This window comes from Antechinus flavipes, chromosome 4 (genome assembly GCF_016432865.1).
Source record: "Antechinus flavipes isolate AdamAnt ecotype Samford, QLD, Australia chromosome 4, AdamAnt_v2, whole genome shotgun sequence".
NCBI lineage: Eukaryota > Metazoa > Chordata > Mammalia > Dasyuromorphia > Dasyuridae > Antechinus > Antechinus flavipes.
Window position 1 is genome coordinate 84,926,949 of NC_067401.1, and position 19,733 is coordinate 84,946,681.

Genomic DNA, 19,733 nt, shown 5'->3' on the forward strand with positions numbered 1-19,733 from the left:
ACTTTACATGATTCTGTCACTTTAAAATCCTATACATGCTGGAGTCAAGAGGCATCATCCATATCCTTTTTACCTCCCTCAGAGTGCTGGAACAACAGGCAAATGATAGGAGTAGCAGGTATAGAGACTATAGCTCCCATTTCTGGACTGAAACAGCAGTGGGACTCAATAGTTGCTGTTTCTGAGCAGCCTTATTTAAGAATTGTACTGCTCAACTCTTGGCATGAGGAAGATGCTAAAAAAGATTCTCAAAAAATTGTCCTCTTCACCTAACTTCATCTTAGCCTGTTCATTGTAGCAGACTAGGATTCTACTCTGTGATCAAAATATAAAAATATACAGAAACTTTCATGAAGATGATTCCACTTAACCACTGGTACCTAGGGGTGTGTGTGTGTCTTTATCTTAGGCAAAATTCTTGTCAGTGTCTTTCCCTTTATAGGCTGATCATTCATCTGGAAGATGGCCATTTATCCAAGAGTTAGTGTGACTTCAGAAAGGCTAAGGATTTGCTGCTTTATTGATGCAGCAGAAATACCAGGAGTAGAGCAGAAGTCTGTCTACAATGCTGATATGACCAAAGCCTTGGATATTGTCATTAATAAGGACGTGTGGAAGATTGTAGCAAAATTTTGTTGCTTGGAGTTTTTCTTGGTTTGGATGCCAGTCCATGGCAACATGCTTATATAAATTCTGGATAATGGATGATGCTCTCGTGCTTACCCAGTCACCAATGGAGAGTTGTGTGTTTATTCTCATGTATGTTTTCAGCAATGTTGTTAAGTGCTTTCAATGAAGACAAAAATGGCATCAAGATGAGCTATTTAGTGACAATAAATTATTCAAATTGTAAAGATTACAAGTCATGATTGAAATGGAGGGAGAGTTGGTCCTTGACTTTTTTATTCATAGATGATTGTGCATTCAATGCAATCTCTGAGGTTGAGATGCAGTAGACTATAGATCAATTCTCTGCTGGTTGTGCTAATTTTGGCCTAATAATTAACATCAAGAAAACAGGTTTTCCATTAGTCCATACTGCAGCATCCATATATGGAACCATTGATTATAGCAAATAGATAAATTCTGAATGCTGTGGATAAGTTCCTTGGCAGTATACTCTCTAAGGATGTACACACAGATGATAAGGTTAATGAGTGCATTGCTAGAGCTATCTTAGTGTTTGGAAGTCTCTGAAGAAAAGTTTGGGAGAGAGGAGGTTTTAGATTGCTTACCAAACTGAAGCTCTACAGAGCCATCGTGCTGACATTGTCTGCCTGCAAAACCTGGACAATCTAACTCCTATACCAGGAAACTGAATCACTTCCATTTTGAACTGTCTTAGGAAGATTCTGAAGATCACCTAGCAGAATGAGGTACTGGACATTGAGGTCCTTTCTTGAGCTAAATTTCCACGCATTCAAATTTTTGATTTTTAGGGGCTAGTAATGCTGTTTGACGCCAAACATACATAGCCTAAAAGAGTGTTTTACAGGGAACTTAACCAAGGCAAGAGGCTCACACAGAGGCCATTAGATATGATACAAAGACACTCTCAAGGACCCTCTGAAAAGCTTTGGAATTGATTATGAAATATGGAAGATGCTAGCCCAGTACTACCTCAGCATAGTGAGCCCATATCAAAGAAGATGCTGTGCTCTATGAGCAAAGTAGAATTGCAGTAATTAAAAAAAAATGTGAGATGCACAAATTTAGACCCATCTCCACTCCTAGCAGATTAGGATTAGATATCATACATATGTTTACCTATTTCTTAGCCAAGGATTTTAGAGAGTATCTCCTACGTTTTGTGGAAAAGGTGGAGAGAATTAGGTATTAAAACAATTAGATGGATTGGGAACTGGTTGAATGTCTGGATTCTACCATTGTTTCAAAATTAGGGTGGGAAGAAGTCTTAAGATCTTCATAGCTTTGTTAAATTTAGCTCTTTTCACTCTTTAATCTAATATCCAAATACTAATAGAATCCTGACTCTTCCTTTGAAACATCTTTCAGTTAAACATTTATTTTCTATGTCTGAAGTTATCATCTTAGTATACAATCTTTTTATCTCGCTATTTGATTGTTTTAATAGCCTCTTAATTGTTTTGTTCCCTACTTCCAAATATCATTTTAGTCCATATAGCCAATTAATTTATCCATCCATATTCTAATACTCTTAACACTATATTATTCCAATAGATCTGTGATGTCACAGTTGTAAATAACCCTATCTTATGCTTACCCTTTGGTGCAATTCTCAACTATAGTTTTCCATAAATTTGCCATGGTGGTTCCACTAACATTCTGGGGATTTTTTTTTTTTTTGGATGTTGTGAGGATACCAAAAGAATTGTTAGGCTCCTCATTGATCACTCTCATCCTGAACACAAGTCATTATCTTTTTCAATAATACATTATTTTGATTACATCATTTACACTATTTTTCATATACAATTTCTTGTAATGTGTTGTAGTCTTTTCCCACTTACTGTGTGCATTGCATTGTTGTTTGGGTGGGAGTTCATGAGCTACTATTTTATTTTGTTTTATTTATATTGCAAGTTTTTTTTTTTTTTTTTAACAATTTTATTTAAAATTTTAAGTTCCAAATTCTATCCCTCTCTTTCTTTACTTCCTCCTCCCTAAGAGAGTAACCAATCAGAGGCAGGCTATCCCTGTGCAATTATGGAAAACATTTCCATATTAGTCATTTGGTCCAAGAAGATTTGAATGAAAGAAAATGAAAGAAAGTGAAAAATAGAATGCTTCAGGTTTGCATTCAAACAATTTCAGTTCTTTATCTGGAGGCAGATTGAGATCATCTTGGATAATTATATTGTCAAGAATAGCTAAGTCATTCACAATTCTTCATCAAACAATATTGTTATTACTGTGTACAATGTTCTACTGTTTTTCTTCAATTCACTTTGAATTCAATTCACTATGCATCAGTTCATGTGTGTCTTTTCTGACATCATCCTGCTTGTCATTTCTTATAAATTAATTTTCCATTATAATTATATACTATTACTTGTTTAGCCATTTCCCAATTGATGGACATCCCTTTGATTTCCAATTCTTAGCCATCACAAAAAGAGCTGCTATAAATATTTTTGTAGAAATGGGTCCTTTTCCTTTTTTTTTTTTTTTTTTTTTTTGGATATCTTTGTACTATAGAACTAGCAATGTTATTGCTGGGTTGAAGGTTATATTCACTTTTATAATATGATCCTTTATTTTAGGTACACTTTGAACCTGAAGTAGCCATCTGGGGGATGGATCCCACGAATTGGAACATGCACTCATCTAATATATACATTTTAAAAATGTAGATTTATTTCCTTTTCCTTCTTTTTACACAAATACATATTCATACTCTTCCTGTATGCTATTTGCTACTTCCATATACAGAACTTAATTTCCCATGTTTGTCTTTTGTAAAGAATGCATTTCTTCCTAAATTTTCCCTTTTAGAATTCTCAGGTTCTTTTAAGGCTAAGCTCCATAACTACAGGAAGTCTATCCCCCAATCACTAGTGCATTCTCTTGCAAATTACTATGTAAATATTTTATGTATCTATATTTATTTCTCTGAGTACCTATTGTTTTTCTCTAGAAGATTGTAATTTTCTTTTCATTTCTGTCTTTGTAGCACAATGCATGGCACATAAAAAAATTTGATTGGCATTGAGAATTGCTGGAATATAGCTGAGAGTAAGGAACTTGCCCAGGATCACATAGATGGTATGGGCTACACAAAGGGTTTTCCAGGATCAAAAAACAGTTCTTTAACTACAACACCACACTGTCTTTTGAATGAATTAATGAAACAGAATGTTTTACACTTAGGAAACTTAAAATATGTTAAATCTGACTCCTTTCTGCCCAGTGAATATTCATTGATCATAAATATTGAATAAGTAATACCCTTATTAATATAGAATTCTGCTACTTCAGATATTATTAAAATGTTTCTTACCTTTTAATGATATAATTCACCTCCGTATAGTTACATTCATTCTCCTTATATCTGTGCAAAAAATGAAAGCATATCAATAAAGACAAATATCATAGTGTGATATATTTTTTATTTGCATATTTAAACTATTTAATAGTAAATGAGGATAACCCGAATGTTCTCCTACCCTTACATTTGTTCAGGTAGTTTTCTCTGCTTGGAATCCATTCTATCCTCTCTCCATTTTTATCAGAGTCAGAATAAACATTTATTAAGTGTCTACTATATGTAATGTTCTGTATTACCTGTTGGTTTATAAAGAAATGCATAAGGCAGCCCTTGCAAACTCAGAGCTTACAGACTAATGGAAGGAGACAATATGTAACAACAAATTGAAATGGTGGGAATTAGGGGATAAAGTAGTAAAGTGGAAAGGAGGATGATAAAAGTCTTGCAGCTAGCATTAGAAATGATCTTAAGAATTGTGTGAGTTACCAAGTTGACTTCATTTTGTGGAATAATGAGTTTCTGGAGATCATGTAATCCAACAGATTAGCCAGCAAGTATTTTGTCAAAATCTTGCCCATTCTTCAAAGCCTATTTCAAATGTCAGCCTTTATTAGGAAGCCTTTCCTGATTTCTCCAGCCAGGAAATCTCTCTTTTTCCTCTATACCCCAACAGTATTCTGTGCTTTTTTCATGGAACATCACATTCTCACTTAAATTTATTGTTGTGTTTTTGTCTTATTCCCTTTTCTAGATTCTAAGTTCCTAAAGGGCAAAGAGAGTATAGAAACTGATCATCACTGAAAACCTGAATTTTGCCCATTGTGAGTATTCAAGAAATACTTATTGAATTGAATTGAATTCTTATATATTTGGCAAGGCCAAACAAAATTACTTGAACCATTTTATAGCAATACTTGTTCTTTTTTTAGATGGACTTATTCTTTCATCTAGGTTTTAGTAATTGAAAGCTGAAGAGCTATTTTTTAGGCCATCTTTTAGACAAATCTATTTCATTAATATCTAAGCTGTGGTCATTTCACTTATTCTCATTCTTCTCAGAAAGCTCAGTAGGAATGCTGATCACTTTCAACGTATATTATAGTGTGATTCCTGTATGAGTTGAACTAGATGGCTTCTTGGGAGTCCCTTCTCACTTGAAAATGCTATGATTTTGTGAATATAGAAGCACTATGGAGGCATTACTTCTTGCTTACATTATCCCCTGAACCACTTGAAGAAGAAAGGTAATTTTTGAATTTCTTAGGAATCCAGATGGATTTTTAAAGGGTTAGACCCAATTAAGATCTCCCTTGAAGCCAATAGCAGCCAAGAAAAACCCTCTTCACTAAGAAATTTGGAATAGTTGGGATTTAAAGCAACAGATAGAATAGGAATTATCCCCTGGCTAAAGAACTTCTAGATTCACCCCACTTTGAACCCAGAGGAAGACATCTTGAGAAAGGGTAATATTAGATAATTTTCCTATTGCTTTTCTCTTCAATGCTTACTTTGTGCTTCATATCATTTCTATGGATATTTGGATTATCCTATAGGTGGAGTTAGACACCATCCTGGGCTGAAAGCTATGTATTTGGAAAAGCAAAAGTCTAGTATATATGCCCTTGAAAATAGGTTATGGTTAACTTTAACTGACTGTTGGAAGAATGACTATTAAAATTCACTAATAATAGAGATTGATTTGTTGATTAATGAATTCAAGAGCTCTTAACCTGGGTTCCATGAAGTTAAATTTTTTTTGAAAATTGTATTTCCATATAATTTATTTTCTTTGTAATGCTATGTGTTTTATTTTGCACATTTAAAAACACTTTAGATTTCACCAGATTGGTAAGTGAGTTAACAAAAAGTTTAAGAATAAAAGTCTTGAATGATAGTTTCCTTAATTTTATGTATGACTACGTACTTTTATAAACATAATAAATTATTTTTCAGGAGAAAAAGATCCTAAAAGATAAATGTTATCTAGAGCCAAATCAATTCCATTTGTTCAATAATGAAGAGAACGATCGACATCCAGCGAAAGAACTATGGGAAATGAGTGTGAACCATAACATAGCATTTCCACTCCCTCTGTTTTTGTCCACTTGCATTTTTGCTTTCCTTCTCAGGTTATTTTTACCTTATTTCTAAGTCTGATTTTTCTTGTGCAGCAAAATAACTGTATGGTTATATTTACATATATTTAACATATATTTTAACATATTTAACATGTATTGGGGTACCTGCCATCTAGGGGAGGGGATGGGGGAAGAAGGGGAACAGTTGGAACAGAAGGTTTTCCAAGAGGCAATGCTGAAAAATTACCTATGCATAATTTTGTAAATAAAAAGCTATAATAAAAAATGTATCTGATATTATTTAGCTACATTTACATAGGTTGAGATTTTCTTTTATTTTTTTGTTTTTCTCTCCCATCTCCACATAGGGAAGACAGTGATACATAGTAGGCTAGAATGACCTTTTTGGAAGTAATTCATTCACCCCAAACTTGGTCTATCTAACGTTGTTACAATATAACAGAGTTATAGTATGTAGCATTGTATAAACATGATTACACAATATTACCAAGAGAAAACATGGATCAGGTTCTTGTAAAAGCTGGATTTCTCTTGGTTAAGTAATGGAGGTTTGATATTCCTAGAAAAGAGTGACCGATTTTTCTCCATAGACAGCAAAAAAAGAAGAAAAAGGAATTATATGCACCAAAATATTAACTATGGCTTTTTGGAGAAGTAGCGCAGAATTACGGGGAAACTTTATTCAGGAAAGTTTAAACAAAAGATGGTATATGAATGTAATGAAATATGACTTCCTCTTAAGAAAGGATGAAATGGACAATTTTGGAGGAATTTGGAAAGTCCATTATGAACAATGAACAAAATTAGGAAAACAATTTATACAGTGACAAAACTATAGATAAGAATACCTTTGAAAGACTTTAGAATTCTGATTAATACAATGATAAACCAGGAATCTAGATGAGTAAAGATGAAATACACCATTCATTTCCTGACAGTGTGGTGATGGACTTAAGATGCAAAATAAGATATACATTTTGGTCATGGTCAACATGGGGATTTGTTTTGCTTTCTTATGGATATTTGTTTTGGAGGTTTTTATCCCCTTTTCTTGCTCAGTAGGGGGACCAGCAAGAGGAAGGGATGATAAATGCTTGGAAAAACAGACAAATAAATACAAAAAGAGATTACAAATAACTTTGTTAATTAATGACCATAAAGTTTAACTAAGGGATGGTTATTTCTTAAAGACTCCTCTGGGGACAAGAAGCCTATGTCTGTTAATAAATGACTACTGACTTGATTTGCTAATTTGAGCACCCTGCTGCTGCTTTAAGAAGATAGGAGGTGAATGATAATTTGTTCCATTAAGAAACAGGAAATAGAGAAAAGCCTCGATCAGTTAAGAAGGAAAAAGAACTCTTACATATTGCCTTAATAATTCAATATTTCAAGTACTTGTTACTTTATTAATATGTCTATCATTGTCACTGACAATAGTTCTGAACTCCTCTAGCTAAGCAACTCTTCACCTTCTGTCCAAACTGGTACAATTCTATCTTAGTTAATCTGGTCCTTAAACAACAGATATATTACCTGATACTAGGCCCATATACTCAAAGTTCTCCCCTCCCTCCTCCCCTCCAGTTTCTTAGGTTCTTACAGAGTCTATGTAGTTATGATTTTTAAAAACATTGAACTGGATCTTTATATCATTATTTGAAAGCAGCATAGGACTTCTAATGAAGATCTGATTTAATAGAAAAACAAGTTTAATGTTTACTATTTAGTCCCTTTAAAAACTCAAAATTAATTGAAACAGTAATTGAATATTAATAATGTCAAATCACTTTGAATAAAAATACTAAACACTTGACCCCAAATACTGCTAATTATCATTAATTTCTACCAATGAGTTAAATTTACAGGAAGACAGACATAATACATTAAACTTACCCTTTGAGTACAATATGTCTGTATGGAGAACAGCCAACAGATACATGAATTATCTGTGTAAGAGAGTAATTTAAATGGTGAGATCAGTGAGTATGATTCAGTTTACTTTGGAAAAACCTAGAATTAGGAAGCAATAAATTTTTGAAAGTAACAGTATTTAATATTCTTTTAAAAGTATGATTTTGTGACAATGCATTAATATTCTTATTTTGCTTTCCCCCCTATTCCCATCTCTTTAGTATGGGTACCTCCTAAGACCTCCTTAGCTCTCTGCTCTTGACTTTATGCATTTGTTACCATAACAAACACACCTTCTCTTTGTTTCAATGATTACCTCTTTCACATTGATTCTCAAATTGACATTTCATGCTCTAACTTCTATTTCAAGCTCTAGTTTCATATTTCCATTAGGATGTTTTGCAATCTCTTCAAACTTAACATATGTCAGTTAATAAACATTTTTATTAAGTACCTATCATGTGCAAGGCACTATGCCATGGTCTGTAGATGCAAAAAGAAGCAAAAGACAGTTCCTGTTTTAATTGGGACTTGAAGGGAGTCAAAGAAGCCAGGAAACAGAGATGAAAAGGCAGAGTGTTGTAGGTATGAAGGAAGAGTCAGAAAAAATGGAAGCGCCATCATAAGTGGAGTATGTGGAGGAGAGAATTGGAAAAATAGGGGTGGAGGTGCTAGGTCATGAAAGGCTTTGAACAGCCTTTCAACAACCGAAGTTGTTTTTTGTACTTTGTACAAGAGGATTTTGTCTTTGATGCTAGAAATAATAGTCACTGGAGTGAGAAATAACCAGATCAGACCTATGCTTTAGGAAAAATATTGGGTTGCTCAATGGGGTATGGTTGCAGTGAGGAGAAACTTCAGGCAGGTAGAACCACAAACAGGCTATTCTAATTGCCCAAATGTGAAATGATGATGGCCCACACCAGGGTAGTGGTGGTATCAAAGACAAGAAGTAGGTGTTTTCAAAAGATGTAATAAAGGTGAAATCCATAGATCTTCTCAACAGATGGGATATGTACTGGGGGTGAGGGATTAGGTGAGAGATAGTGAGGAGTCAAATTTGGACTAGTTATGGTTTTATTTAAAGCTGGCTGAATGTGGATTCATATCTTTGTTTTGACAGTAACACTATGCAATGTGATTTCTGACCTCATGGCTCAACTGAAACTTTGTCCTCCATAATTATTTAATTGGCAAAGACAATGGACTTTTCTCAGTACTTACACTTGACCTCTCTGTGTCTGACAAATATTCATTTGGAATATCTTTCTGGATACTCCTTTCTCTCTGGGTTTTTGTGATACCACTTTCCTGGTTCTCATATTTCACTGACTGCTACTTCTCAGTCACCTGAAATTCTCTTCTTCTCAAGTTTAATTGCCTTTTTTAGTTGTTCTTTACCCATGGCCATTCTCTGTCTCATTTCTTTCCTATCCTTGAAATGATTAGATGACCTCAGACAAACTGAGACCTGGGAAAGACCTTGGCTTAAAAAGTCAATTATCTTCCACTGCATCTAGAGCCATCTCCAGTCATCCTGATCTATATCTTGCCACTGAATCTAGATGGCTCCAAAGGAAAAAATGATTTTGCACAACTCTCTCTCACTCCAATTCAATTCACATGCCTGTAACACATCACCTCTCTGATGTCATGATTCTGTTTGAGAACAAAGTACAAAAAATAACCACATGTATGGTATCTATCTTTGGTCCCTATGGCTTTGCCTGAGCTGTCCCTGTGACCTTCAAAGCTCATCTCATGTACCTCCTTCTATGTAAAACTTTTTCTGATTTCTCTGGTAGTTAATGCCTCCCTTCTACAATAACATTTATTGTCAATCAGGCAAAAAGCAATTATTAAGCATTTATGTGCTGGACAACATAATAAATCTTGGGCACAAAAAGGCAAAAAAGATAGTTCGTTTTCTCAAGGAGCTCAAACTTTTCTGGGGGAGGAGGTAACATGCAGAAAACTGTATCTAAACATAAAGGGAAAGGTAATTTCAGAGAGAAGACATTTGTATATATTTTGGAAATATACATATATTATATATTATTATATTATTATGTATTATATATTATTATATATACATGTATAAATATGTAAATGTGTACATGTTTTTCTTCTTTAGTAGAATGGAAGATCCATGAAATCAAGATCTGTTTCCTCTTTGTCTCTGTATTTCTATTCCCTGGCACATAGTTGTTAATTGATTTTCATTGTGTGATTGATATATTGCTTTCTTGTGTGATTCTAAGTAAGTCACTAAATCTTTATGAACCTGTTTTTATAGCTGAAAAGTAGGAATAGCCCTCGTACCACCCACCTTGTGGATACAATCTCAATAATACCTATATTTCTGAATTGCCCAAAGCATCCCCTTTTCACAGGAAACCAGACAATGGAGTAATACAATGACTAGTCAAAAAGGAGGAGTTTTGATGCCCTGGACTGTTGACATACCAATGATCCATTGAGAAATAAACTTTAGCTGAATTTGGAGGGGCATGCAATTACTGAAACCAGCTTTGACCACCTTCTTCCCATTCCTCTTTGGAGACTTGAGAAATTGTCTCTGTGCTAGCTTGCAAGATTCTTCTTCTCAGTCAATAAATAGTTATAATCTTAATATATTGTGATTGGCCTCTGGCTCATTTCAGGACCCTTTTTTGGACCTGGGTTTCTTCCATTTTATCAATTTGTAGAGGTATTTATTTTGTCAACTCCAATGGGTTCTTATGAATAAATCATTGTGTGAATATTAAAATGAGCTTATTAATATGGCTTCCCTTCCCTTTTTCCCCTTGTGTGTCTCCAGTTCCTTTATCCTTGTAAGTTTCTGAGATGTTTTCTGTTGTATTTTCTTCTGTGCAGAATATTTTCTTCCCTAAGCATGTATGGTTGTTTCGTCCTCCGTTCAGCACCATGTTTTTGCTTTAAGAGCAATGCAGCCTTACTGTAATTGGAAGTCCATTCATTAAATGCATCTGAATAGAGGCAGGAGGGAATTGTAGGCTAGATTTATGTTGTCCAGGTGGCAAATGCTGATGAGGAATGATTGCAGGTGAAGTTGAGAAGACTTATGCTACAGCAACTTTGAAACCTCACATATGTTTCACAGTAGGGGAATTTACCAAAGAAAAGAAAGTACTATCAGGTATGTGTAGGGCTGAAAGTATGAAAATGAATGAAATTGTTAAAATGATAGAGCAGTAGCTGATATCATATATTGACCGGCTCCTTTAACATCAGTGGTCAGGAAATGGCAGACATGGTTGGGGGCTGCCTTCAATTCAACCAACACGTGTTTGCTCTTATTTATTCTCACCTTCTCGTGGCATTTCTGTAAATATTTCTTTACTTTGTAATTCTACATTTTCTCTATGTGTCTTTTAAGAATGCTATTGGGGTTAAGTAGGTGGGACAATGGATAGAATGTCAGTCTTGGAAGTCAATTAGATTCTTACAGCTGTGTGACCCTAGTTAAGTCACTTAACCATGATTGTCTCAAAAATATCATTGCATTATCAATTCCACTCAAAAGCATAAATCTAAATTTATCACTTCTCTTGCACATACAACAGTCAATCAAAAACCCAGTTGAGTACTAGGCAACACTTGGATAAAAGCACATAGATATTATGGATTATTGACTTTTATGCCTATGAAACTTACCTTAGTAGATAATGGACATGTTTTTGTAAATTGACTGGGTCGCAGTTGAATCCACACATGACCGATGTGTTCATCTCTAAGAAAAAGAATCCATTTGAAATATCATTAAAGCACAGGACTGAAAGTCATCTAGTCAATAAACCTTGCTTCTTTGTAAAGATGTAGACTTAACACTTTCTACTAGGTGTCAAGTGCCCCAACTCCAAAATTTTGTGGTGCTACTATTGAGTCAACTATAGATTGGGGATCCTCTTATCACGTTACTGCTTATATGTTACAGTTGTTGTTTGTCCTTTACTCTTGAAGAAGACTATGACATAAGGGAAATATGATGCCAGGACATATAAGGTGATTTGAGTGAGGATTAACTGTGCAAAGTAGCAGCCTCACTTTCTCCTCCAAAGCCATCTTGCCTAGAGAAGTTTATGATACAGACAGAATTGATGGAGGGAAGTAAGGGAAAGAGGAGAAAGGAAAGAAAAATAATAAGGAAGGAAGAAAGAAAGGAAAAGAGGAAGAGCTCTGTGGCTCAAGTTGAATTAAAGTGAGGATGGGATGTACAGTTACTAGCTGGCTCTGGATGGAAAATGCCTAGCTAGCTAGCTAGCTAGCTAGCTAACAGTAATGATGGCTCTGGAAAGAAAATGATTAGTTCTAATTCTAAGTAACTTCCAAGCCTTAAAATCAGCATATCATGAGCTTTTAAGTTTATCATCAATCTTCATAAAATGAACCAATCAAACATTTTCTTTGAAACCATTTAAACTCAAAGCTAGTTCCCTAATCTAAACAAACCCCCAAACCAGAAAACTGTTTACCTCTATAAATATACTGTTTGTTTCCCTTTACTTTTCTACTATCGCTTAGAATTTAGCCTTCTGCCAACAGCAACATTCTTGAAGTGGAGATGGTCCAAGCCTACCAATTCTTTTGAGAAACACTGGCCTGGAAGCCCAACAGTATTCTGGGGTTCAGTTTCTAAATCCTAACAGTGACAGACCTTTTCTTGACTTTGTTCAGATGGCCTTTTGTAGAGGATGATTAGGAAGGATTCAGATGAGGGTTCTAATGATTATTAAAGGTGTAGAATTATTTTCAGGAAATATGATTGTAAATTTAATTTGTTTAAGTATACTCCCAAATGGTCAATCCTTTAGATGAATATCTTCTGAGAATGTCTTCTTCATGCATTTTCCTTAGGATTCTAATGCCTCATTCATAAATAGAATGAAAGCATCAATTGGTTACTACTCATTATTTAAAAAAAAGACAGTGTAAACATAAAAAAAGGTCATATGAAGTTTCATTTTTAGTCAAAGCAAGTTGTTCCTGTGTGCAAATATTACTTGAATCAAATTATGTTTATAGTTTTTTAAAAAAAATATGAATGATATATTTAAGCTAAGTCTAACCAATACAGCTAAGTTTTTTCTTTTTTCTTTTTCTTAAAAAATAAATTCTACTTACTGGAGTTGTCTGTAATTATTTACAGCTTCATAGTCAATCCTTTGGTAAAATGTCACTGTCTAAAAAAAAAGGAAAAAATATTCATCAAAGTCAGGTGAAATGGGTACTTCCAAACTCTAAAGACATGGCTCTCTACTCTTGGTCACACAAAACAAGATAGGGAAGACTCTCAGTATGGTGGGCCTATTTAATATTTATTTTTATGTAGATTCAGAAATATTAGTACTAGTAGTATTACTATTACTGCTACTTCATCATTTATATAGCACGTTAAAAGTTTAGAAAGCAGTTTCCTCATGACAACCCTTTAAGTTAAGTGTATTATGGGAGTTTCCCATTCTATATTCCATGAAAACCCATGGAGAATGTCATTTTCCATAAAGTCTAAAAGTGTGTGTGTATGTGTGTGTGTGTGTGTGTGTGTGTGTGTGTGTGTAAATGTATCAAAAAGTGAGGAACCAAACCAGAAAAAAAAGGTTAATTAGAGTACTAAGAAAGAATGCTCAAGTCAGAGTCAGTTTCCTCTAGGTACAGATTAGATTTCTATACCTTTTTAGGTTTACTCAGAATAAAAAAAAAAAAAAAAAAAAAAAAAAACAATCAGCAGCATTCCAATGTAGAAAGGAAATAATATAAATAGTATAGTAAGTTTAAATACTTATTTTAAGCTCTCTAATTAAAGAAATTGAAAAATACCAGGTGGAAACTAGAAATGAATTTCTCTGTAGAGATAGTAACCTCTTGTAATGCTGGAGAAACTGAGGCAGGAGAGAGATTAGAGAGTTTTTAATATTTTATTAATTGGAGAACATAATTGACTGGACAGGACTCTCGTCTCAAAGTATCCAGCTCCGAATGAGAGAATCCCAAATCCTTATATACCTTTTTTACAAACAAAGAAGGGGACAGAAGCGGAAAACTTTTTCACAGACCCATTTGGTTCTGTTAGGATAGGGGGGAGGCTATAAATTCTTACTAAAAGCCGGAGTCAGGATGTCTGAATAAACAGAAGTAAAGATGTCAATGAGGTATCAATGAGGTATCTGGGATAGTCTTTTATCTTTTGGAATATTTTAGAGGGATGATGTCATAAATTCTTGAAGACAGAAGGAGTTAGGAGTCAGGAAGTCTGATCTCCCCCTTATTTTGAATCTTACATTGACAATTTATAACCTTAGAGCAGGGGTCCTCAAACTTTTTAAATAGGGGATCAATTCACTGTTCCTCAGACTGTTGGAAGGCCGGACTATATTAAAAACAAAAACTTTGTTTTATGGGCCTTTAAATAAAGAAACTTCAAAGCCCTGGGTGAAGGTGATAAATGTCCTCAGCTGCCTCATCTGGCCCTGCCGGCCGTAGTTTGAGAACCCCTGCCTTAGAGCAAATGGTCCTCAGTCTTAATGGAAAGAGGGTGGGGGAGGAGGGAGTGTTTACAACTAAGGGCATTGAGGCAGAACAGTTAAGGAAACTGAGACAAAACAATTCAGGGAAATTCAGTCAGGACAATAAGGGAAACTAGTGCAGGGAAACTGAGGTAGAACAGTTCAAAGAGACTGTGGCATAATACTCTGAGATAGTCGAGAACTCCTCCAAAGTGTAATCATGTAACCTCTCTGATTAAGTCTACTTCAGATTTGTCACAAGGTCTCAACTTCCTCTACACTGCGGCTAGGCAATTTTTCTATACCTCTCATCAGATCACTATTTCTAAATCTTTTTTTTGTTGTTGTTGTTCATCCTCTTCTCAAATGTCTGTGGTTTCTTTTCCTTTCACTTTCTCAGATGAAAACCTTGACTCCTAGTTTACAGAAAAATTTGGGGCCATTCTTGGGAACTCACTCTTCTTATCTCAAATCACTCAGATGCTTTCTGCTACTATCTTTTCCTTCACTCTTTTCTCATTCCTTTACTAAGGCAAATTCTTCTACCTGAACAACTGATGCCATTCCATCTCAATTCATCCAAAAGATTGGCCCCTTTGTAATTCTATACTGTCACTAATCTTCAGTCTTTTCCTGATTGCCTATAGACATTCTTATGTTTCCCCAGTCTCAAAAAACTGACTTAATTCTTCTATCCCCATTAACTATCATCCTATATTTCTTCTGTCCTTTGTGATTAAGCTCCTTGAGAATGTTTTCTTCAGTATTTGCCTCTACTTCCTTTCTTCACAATCCCCTAAGCTCTGATTACATCATTCCACCTAAACTGCTCTCCAAAGCTTCTAATTATCTCTTTCTTTTTAACATTTATTTGTCTGAAGGAAAACAGTGGTAAATATGATAGTGGTGATGTGTCTTACCTATCACATGCTTCTGTCTTTTTTTAGGGAGAGGCTTGTTACTCTTGTTGGTTTGGCTTTGCCTGTTCTGGAGGCAAGTTATGTGGCAGTTGGGTTCATATTTCTACTCCACTGGAATTGCTATCAAATATCTTCCTTTTCCAACTAATTAAGTACCTACTTAGGTAGGTACTTAGGTACTTAATTAGTACCTATATGGCTTAATATGGAGACTATAGAGATTCTTAAAACAAGCTTAGATAACATGTTTCCAGAAAAAAAACACATGAAAACATCTCAGATCTTTTAGAACTAGTAGTCAAAATAAAAATAGAAGTTCACAATTCCTAAAAGAGATACTAAAAGAGATACCATAACCAAAATCCGGAGCCTTCACATCACTGAAAAACTGCAATCAGCTAGAAAGAAAGAGTTTAAATTCTAAGGAATTACAGTTAAGTCACAAAAGACTTTTCATCTAACACTATGAAAGGATATTTTGGAATATGAGTACTACTCTTCCTCCCCATCTCCTTTCCCCCCACTTCTCCATGATTCCCCCACAATGGAATAAAAGACTTTTAAGCATTTACAGTGAAAAGATCAGAGTTTAGTAGAATGCAAACACAGGAATCAAGATAAATTTAGAAAGGAAACATTTGGGTAATTGGGAGGGGGTATAATTAAGGAATCAAGATAAATTTAGAAAGGAAACATTTGGGTAATTGGGAGGGGGTAAAATTAAATTCCTATATATATATATGGGTGTGGGGAGGACTGTCTTATGTACACATGAATCTGTCTACATGGCTTACGAGGTGGCAAGAATAGTTATCTTTACATATCAAATAGATATCTTTACAATTGCTTCTTCCCACCTTTTTGCAAAGCAGAAAGTATATCTAGATGCCTCTCTAAATATTACCCATTTATTAAATATTATTAGTCAAAGTATTTTTTAGATTCAAGCTACACTCCTGATTATTGCCCTTTAACAGTGAAAGAATGTCACATATTTTACAAAATATGTATTGGAAGAGAGATAATTCAGCTCATGCAAGAGAGAGTATAAGACCTTATCTTAGGAGCAATTAATTTCTTAAATTCTCTAAAGTAGTAAGCTGGAAATAGGGACATGATTGAAGAGTTTGATCCTGTATATGTTGGCTTCTTCCTAGAATATTTCTATCTCCAAATGATGGAATCGAAGGAATTAATAGTAAGTGGTTAATTGTGGGAATTGAGTGAACCACACTGATTCTCTCTTGTAACTTAATTCTGGAGTTTTCAGTTCCTTTTCTATTCACTTATAGTTCTAGTTCAACTTCTGTCTTGTGAGAAAGGAATTTGTTGTTTATGAATAGTTAATTATCTTTATTCAATTGCAGCAACTGGGAGAAAACCACATTATATTGTTTAAAAGTGTCTGGGAAGCTGCATCACCTTTACCTATTATATGGAGACACTTAACTAAACATCTAGGTTATGCTGACCAGAAACCCAGTCAGATCCAAAGACTAAGTCAAGATATTTTCTCAAGATTGTACATCTAGCAACCTACATGTCTTATTTGACAACTGATCTGATTGTAATCAATAATTTATTGTTTCCATATTCCTTTGAATGGTCACAGACACTTGCTGGGAAGTGGGACACCCTCTTTTTCTGAAAAACAGAATTGTATCTGTTTACTCTCTCTGTTCCAACTTGGAAAGTTCCCTAATATTTCATCTAATTAGAAATCAGATTATCTGATGTTGTATTGTTTTAATTGTTATTATTATGTAAGTCTGTCTCTCCTTGTATTCAGGATCCAGCCTTAAATAAAAATAAATAGTCCTCAGCCCAAGAATGGGCCTGGTCCCAAATTGTTAGGTAATTGACATGTGTTACTTAATAAATTGATATGCTTGGAAGATAGAACCATTGTTTCTTTAGTTATCTTTCACCCACCACACAGGGACCTGAAGAATGTACTTTTTTGGAAGCTAGAATCCCCCCTCTTTCTAAGCCTCACCAACTTGATCTTAATGGAAACATGGAATATTGATCTTCACCAATGGGCAGAGTTCCACACAATTGTCTCTTTGAGATAGGAGTTACATTTCAATAGAGGAGAAAGCATCAGGAATTTATGTGGGAGGGTAAGTAGATTGGGGAAATGAAGAGCAATAAAGTAAAGCAAACTTGAGGTTTGGAGGATAAATCATAAAGGAAAGAAAGAATAAGAACTGACGATCATTCTGGGTGAGGGGAAGAGAGGAAGCTGCAAAACATCAATTACAGGTCATCAATGTTGATCACATTATTTTTCTTTCTCCACTTTTTTTCTTCTTTGTAAAGAGTGTGGTCAAGAAGCAAAAAGAAAAAAAAATAAAGAGATTATGATGGAGAGAAATGCACAATAAATAATCAAAACTGTGCAACTGAATGAGATGATTTCAGCCATCTAACTGAAGAGGATAGCAGATTGGATTAGAAAGTAGAATCCAACCATATGTTGTTTAAAAGAAACACACTCAAAATATAATGATTTGCATAGACCTTAAAATGAGGGTATTGAAAAAAATTGTTATGTTTCAGGTGAATTCAACAAAGAAGATATAGCAGACATAAAAGGATAGCAAACATGATTTCAGAAAGCAAACCAAAAAAAAGAGCTAAAAAGGGAAATTATATTATACTTGAGTCCCATAGGCAATCAAATAATATCAATAGCATATACTTCTCTGTGTGCATGTGTATGTAAATATGAATCTATGTATACAGATACACACAATGTATACATATACACACATATGTACATATACAAACATATGCATACAAAAATAGTTTGGGCTGCTCACCAGGCATGGCTTACTACTGAAAACAGCTTCAAATGCTGAGGGGACCTTGCATCAGTCTTTTGACTTTTCAAAGTTCACAGAGTCAAAAGCTGGTTTCCCAAATCTAAAACTATATTATAAAGCAGCAGTCATTAAAACCATTTGGTACTGGCTAAGAACTAGAGTTCTATTAGAACGCTAGAGGAATAGAGAACTAATTTTTAATTTGATAAACCTCCAAATTCCAGGTTCTAGAATAAGAATTCACTATTTGACAAAAAATTGCTGGGAAAACTGGAAAATAATATGTCAGAAACTCAGCATAGACTTACCATACCAAAATAAGGTCAAAATGGGTACATGATTTGGGCATAAAGGATGATACCATAAACAAATTAGGAGAACAAGGGATTGTAATGTTCTCTCTAAAATGTAATGTTCCCTTTTGAGGTTTTCTTAGGGTTTCTGGAGGCAGCCCTCGTTTCAGTTCAGTATTCACCACAAGTGCAACCAGGTGTTAAAGTCTAAAATCTTTTATTGTCTCCTTCAAAGTCCTATCTACTTCACTTGAGTCTTGGTTAGTTTTCTGGAGGCCTTCCGGAGTCTTGGTTTCAGTGGAGAAGCGAAGGAGGAGAGCCTGCCACTAAGGTGGTGTGAGATGGGATGAATTTGTCTGAGTTCAAGGATTTGTGCTCCAACCTTTAGCCTCCAGGCTTTTGTCTGCTTGTCTCTGAATCTCTGAATCTCCCTGACTGAGGCTTCTAGTTTATAAGCTCCACACTGAGTACAAACCAATCATTATATCACTAGGAAACCATTATTTGTTATAATAATATGTGTATATTGTTATATATAACAATAACCATATTGTTAAATCAATGCTAAACTAGATTTAACCATTGTCTCCTCAATTCCACTTAGTACCTTGCTTCAAATTCTGGCCTATAACATCTCCTTGTAGGATTAAATCAATCATACTGAACCATGCTAAATTAAAGAACTATTGTCTCTTATCAATTCCACTGACTTAGTACCTTGTAAGAATCCTTGTTTCAAGTTCAGAGTTCTGGTCCATAATAAGGGATGATTTACCTATCAGATCTTTGGAGAAGGGAGGAATTTATGACCAAAGAAGAACTAAAGAACATTATAAAAGGCAAAATGGACAACTTTGAGTATATCAAATTAAAATTTTTTTTGCACAAACAAAACCAACAGAAACAATATTAAAAGGGAAGTACAAAGTTGGGAAAAATTTTTATAGTCAGTGTTTCTGATAAAGGTCTCATTTCTAAAATATATAAAGAATTGTGTCAAATTTATAATAATACAAATCATTCCCTAATTGCTAAATGACCAAAGGACATGAACAGACAATTTTCAGATGAAGAAATTAAAGCCATCTACAGTTATGTGAAAAAATACACTACATCACTTTTCATCATAGAAATACATATTAAAACCATTCTGAGGTACCATCTCATACCTCTCAGATTGGC

General features: G+C 34.5%; 1 protein-coding gene across 1 annotated transcript in view; it reads right to left on the reverse strand.

Moving 5' to 3' along the window:
- Window positions 1-19,733, reverse strand: part of LOC127559568 (cation channel sperm-associated auxiliary subunit epsilon-like) — a 124,815-nt gene that overhangs the window by 23,987 nt on the left and 81,095 nt on the right. Inside the window, 4 exon segments of the mRNA XM_051993459.1 lie at window positions 3,983-4,033; window positions 7,966-8,018; window positions 11,662-11,737; window positions 13,129-13,187. Of these exon segments, the coding sequence (XP_051849419.1) occupies window positions 3,983-4,033; window positions 7,966-8,018; window positions 11,662-11,737; window positions 13,129-13,187 (239 nt within the window).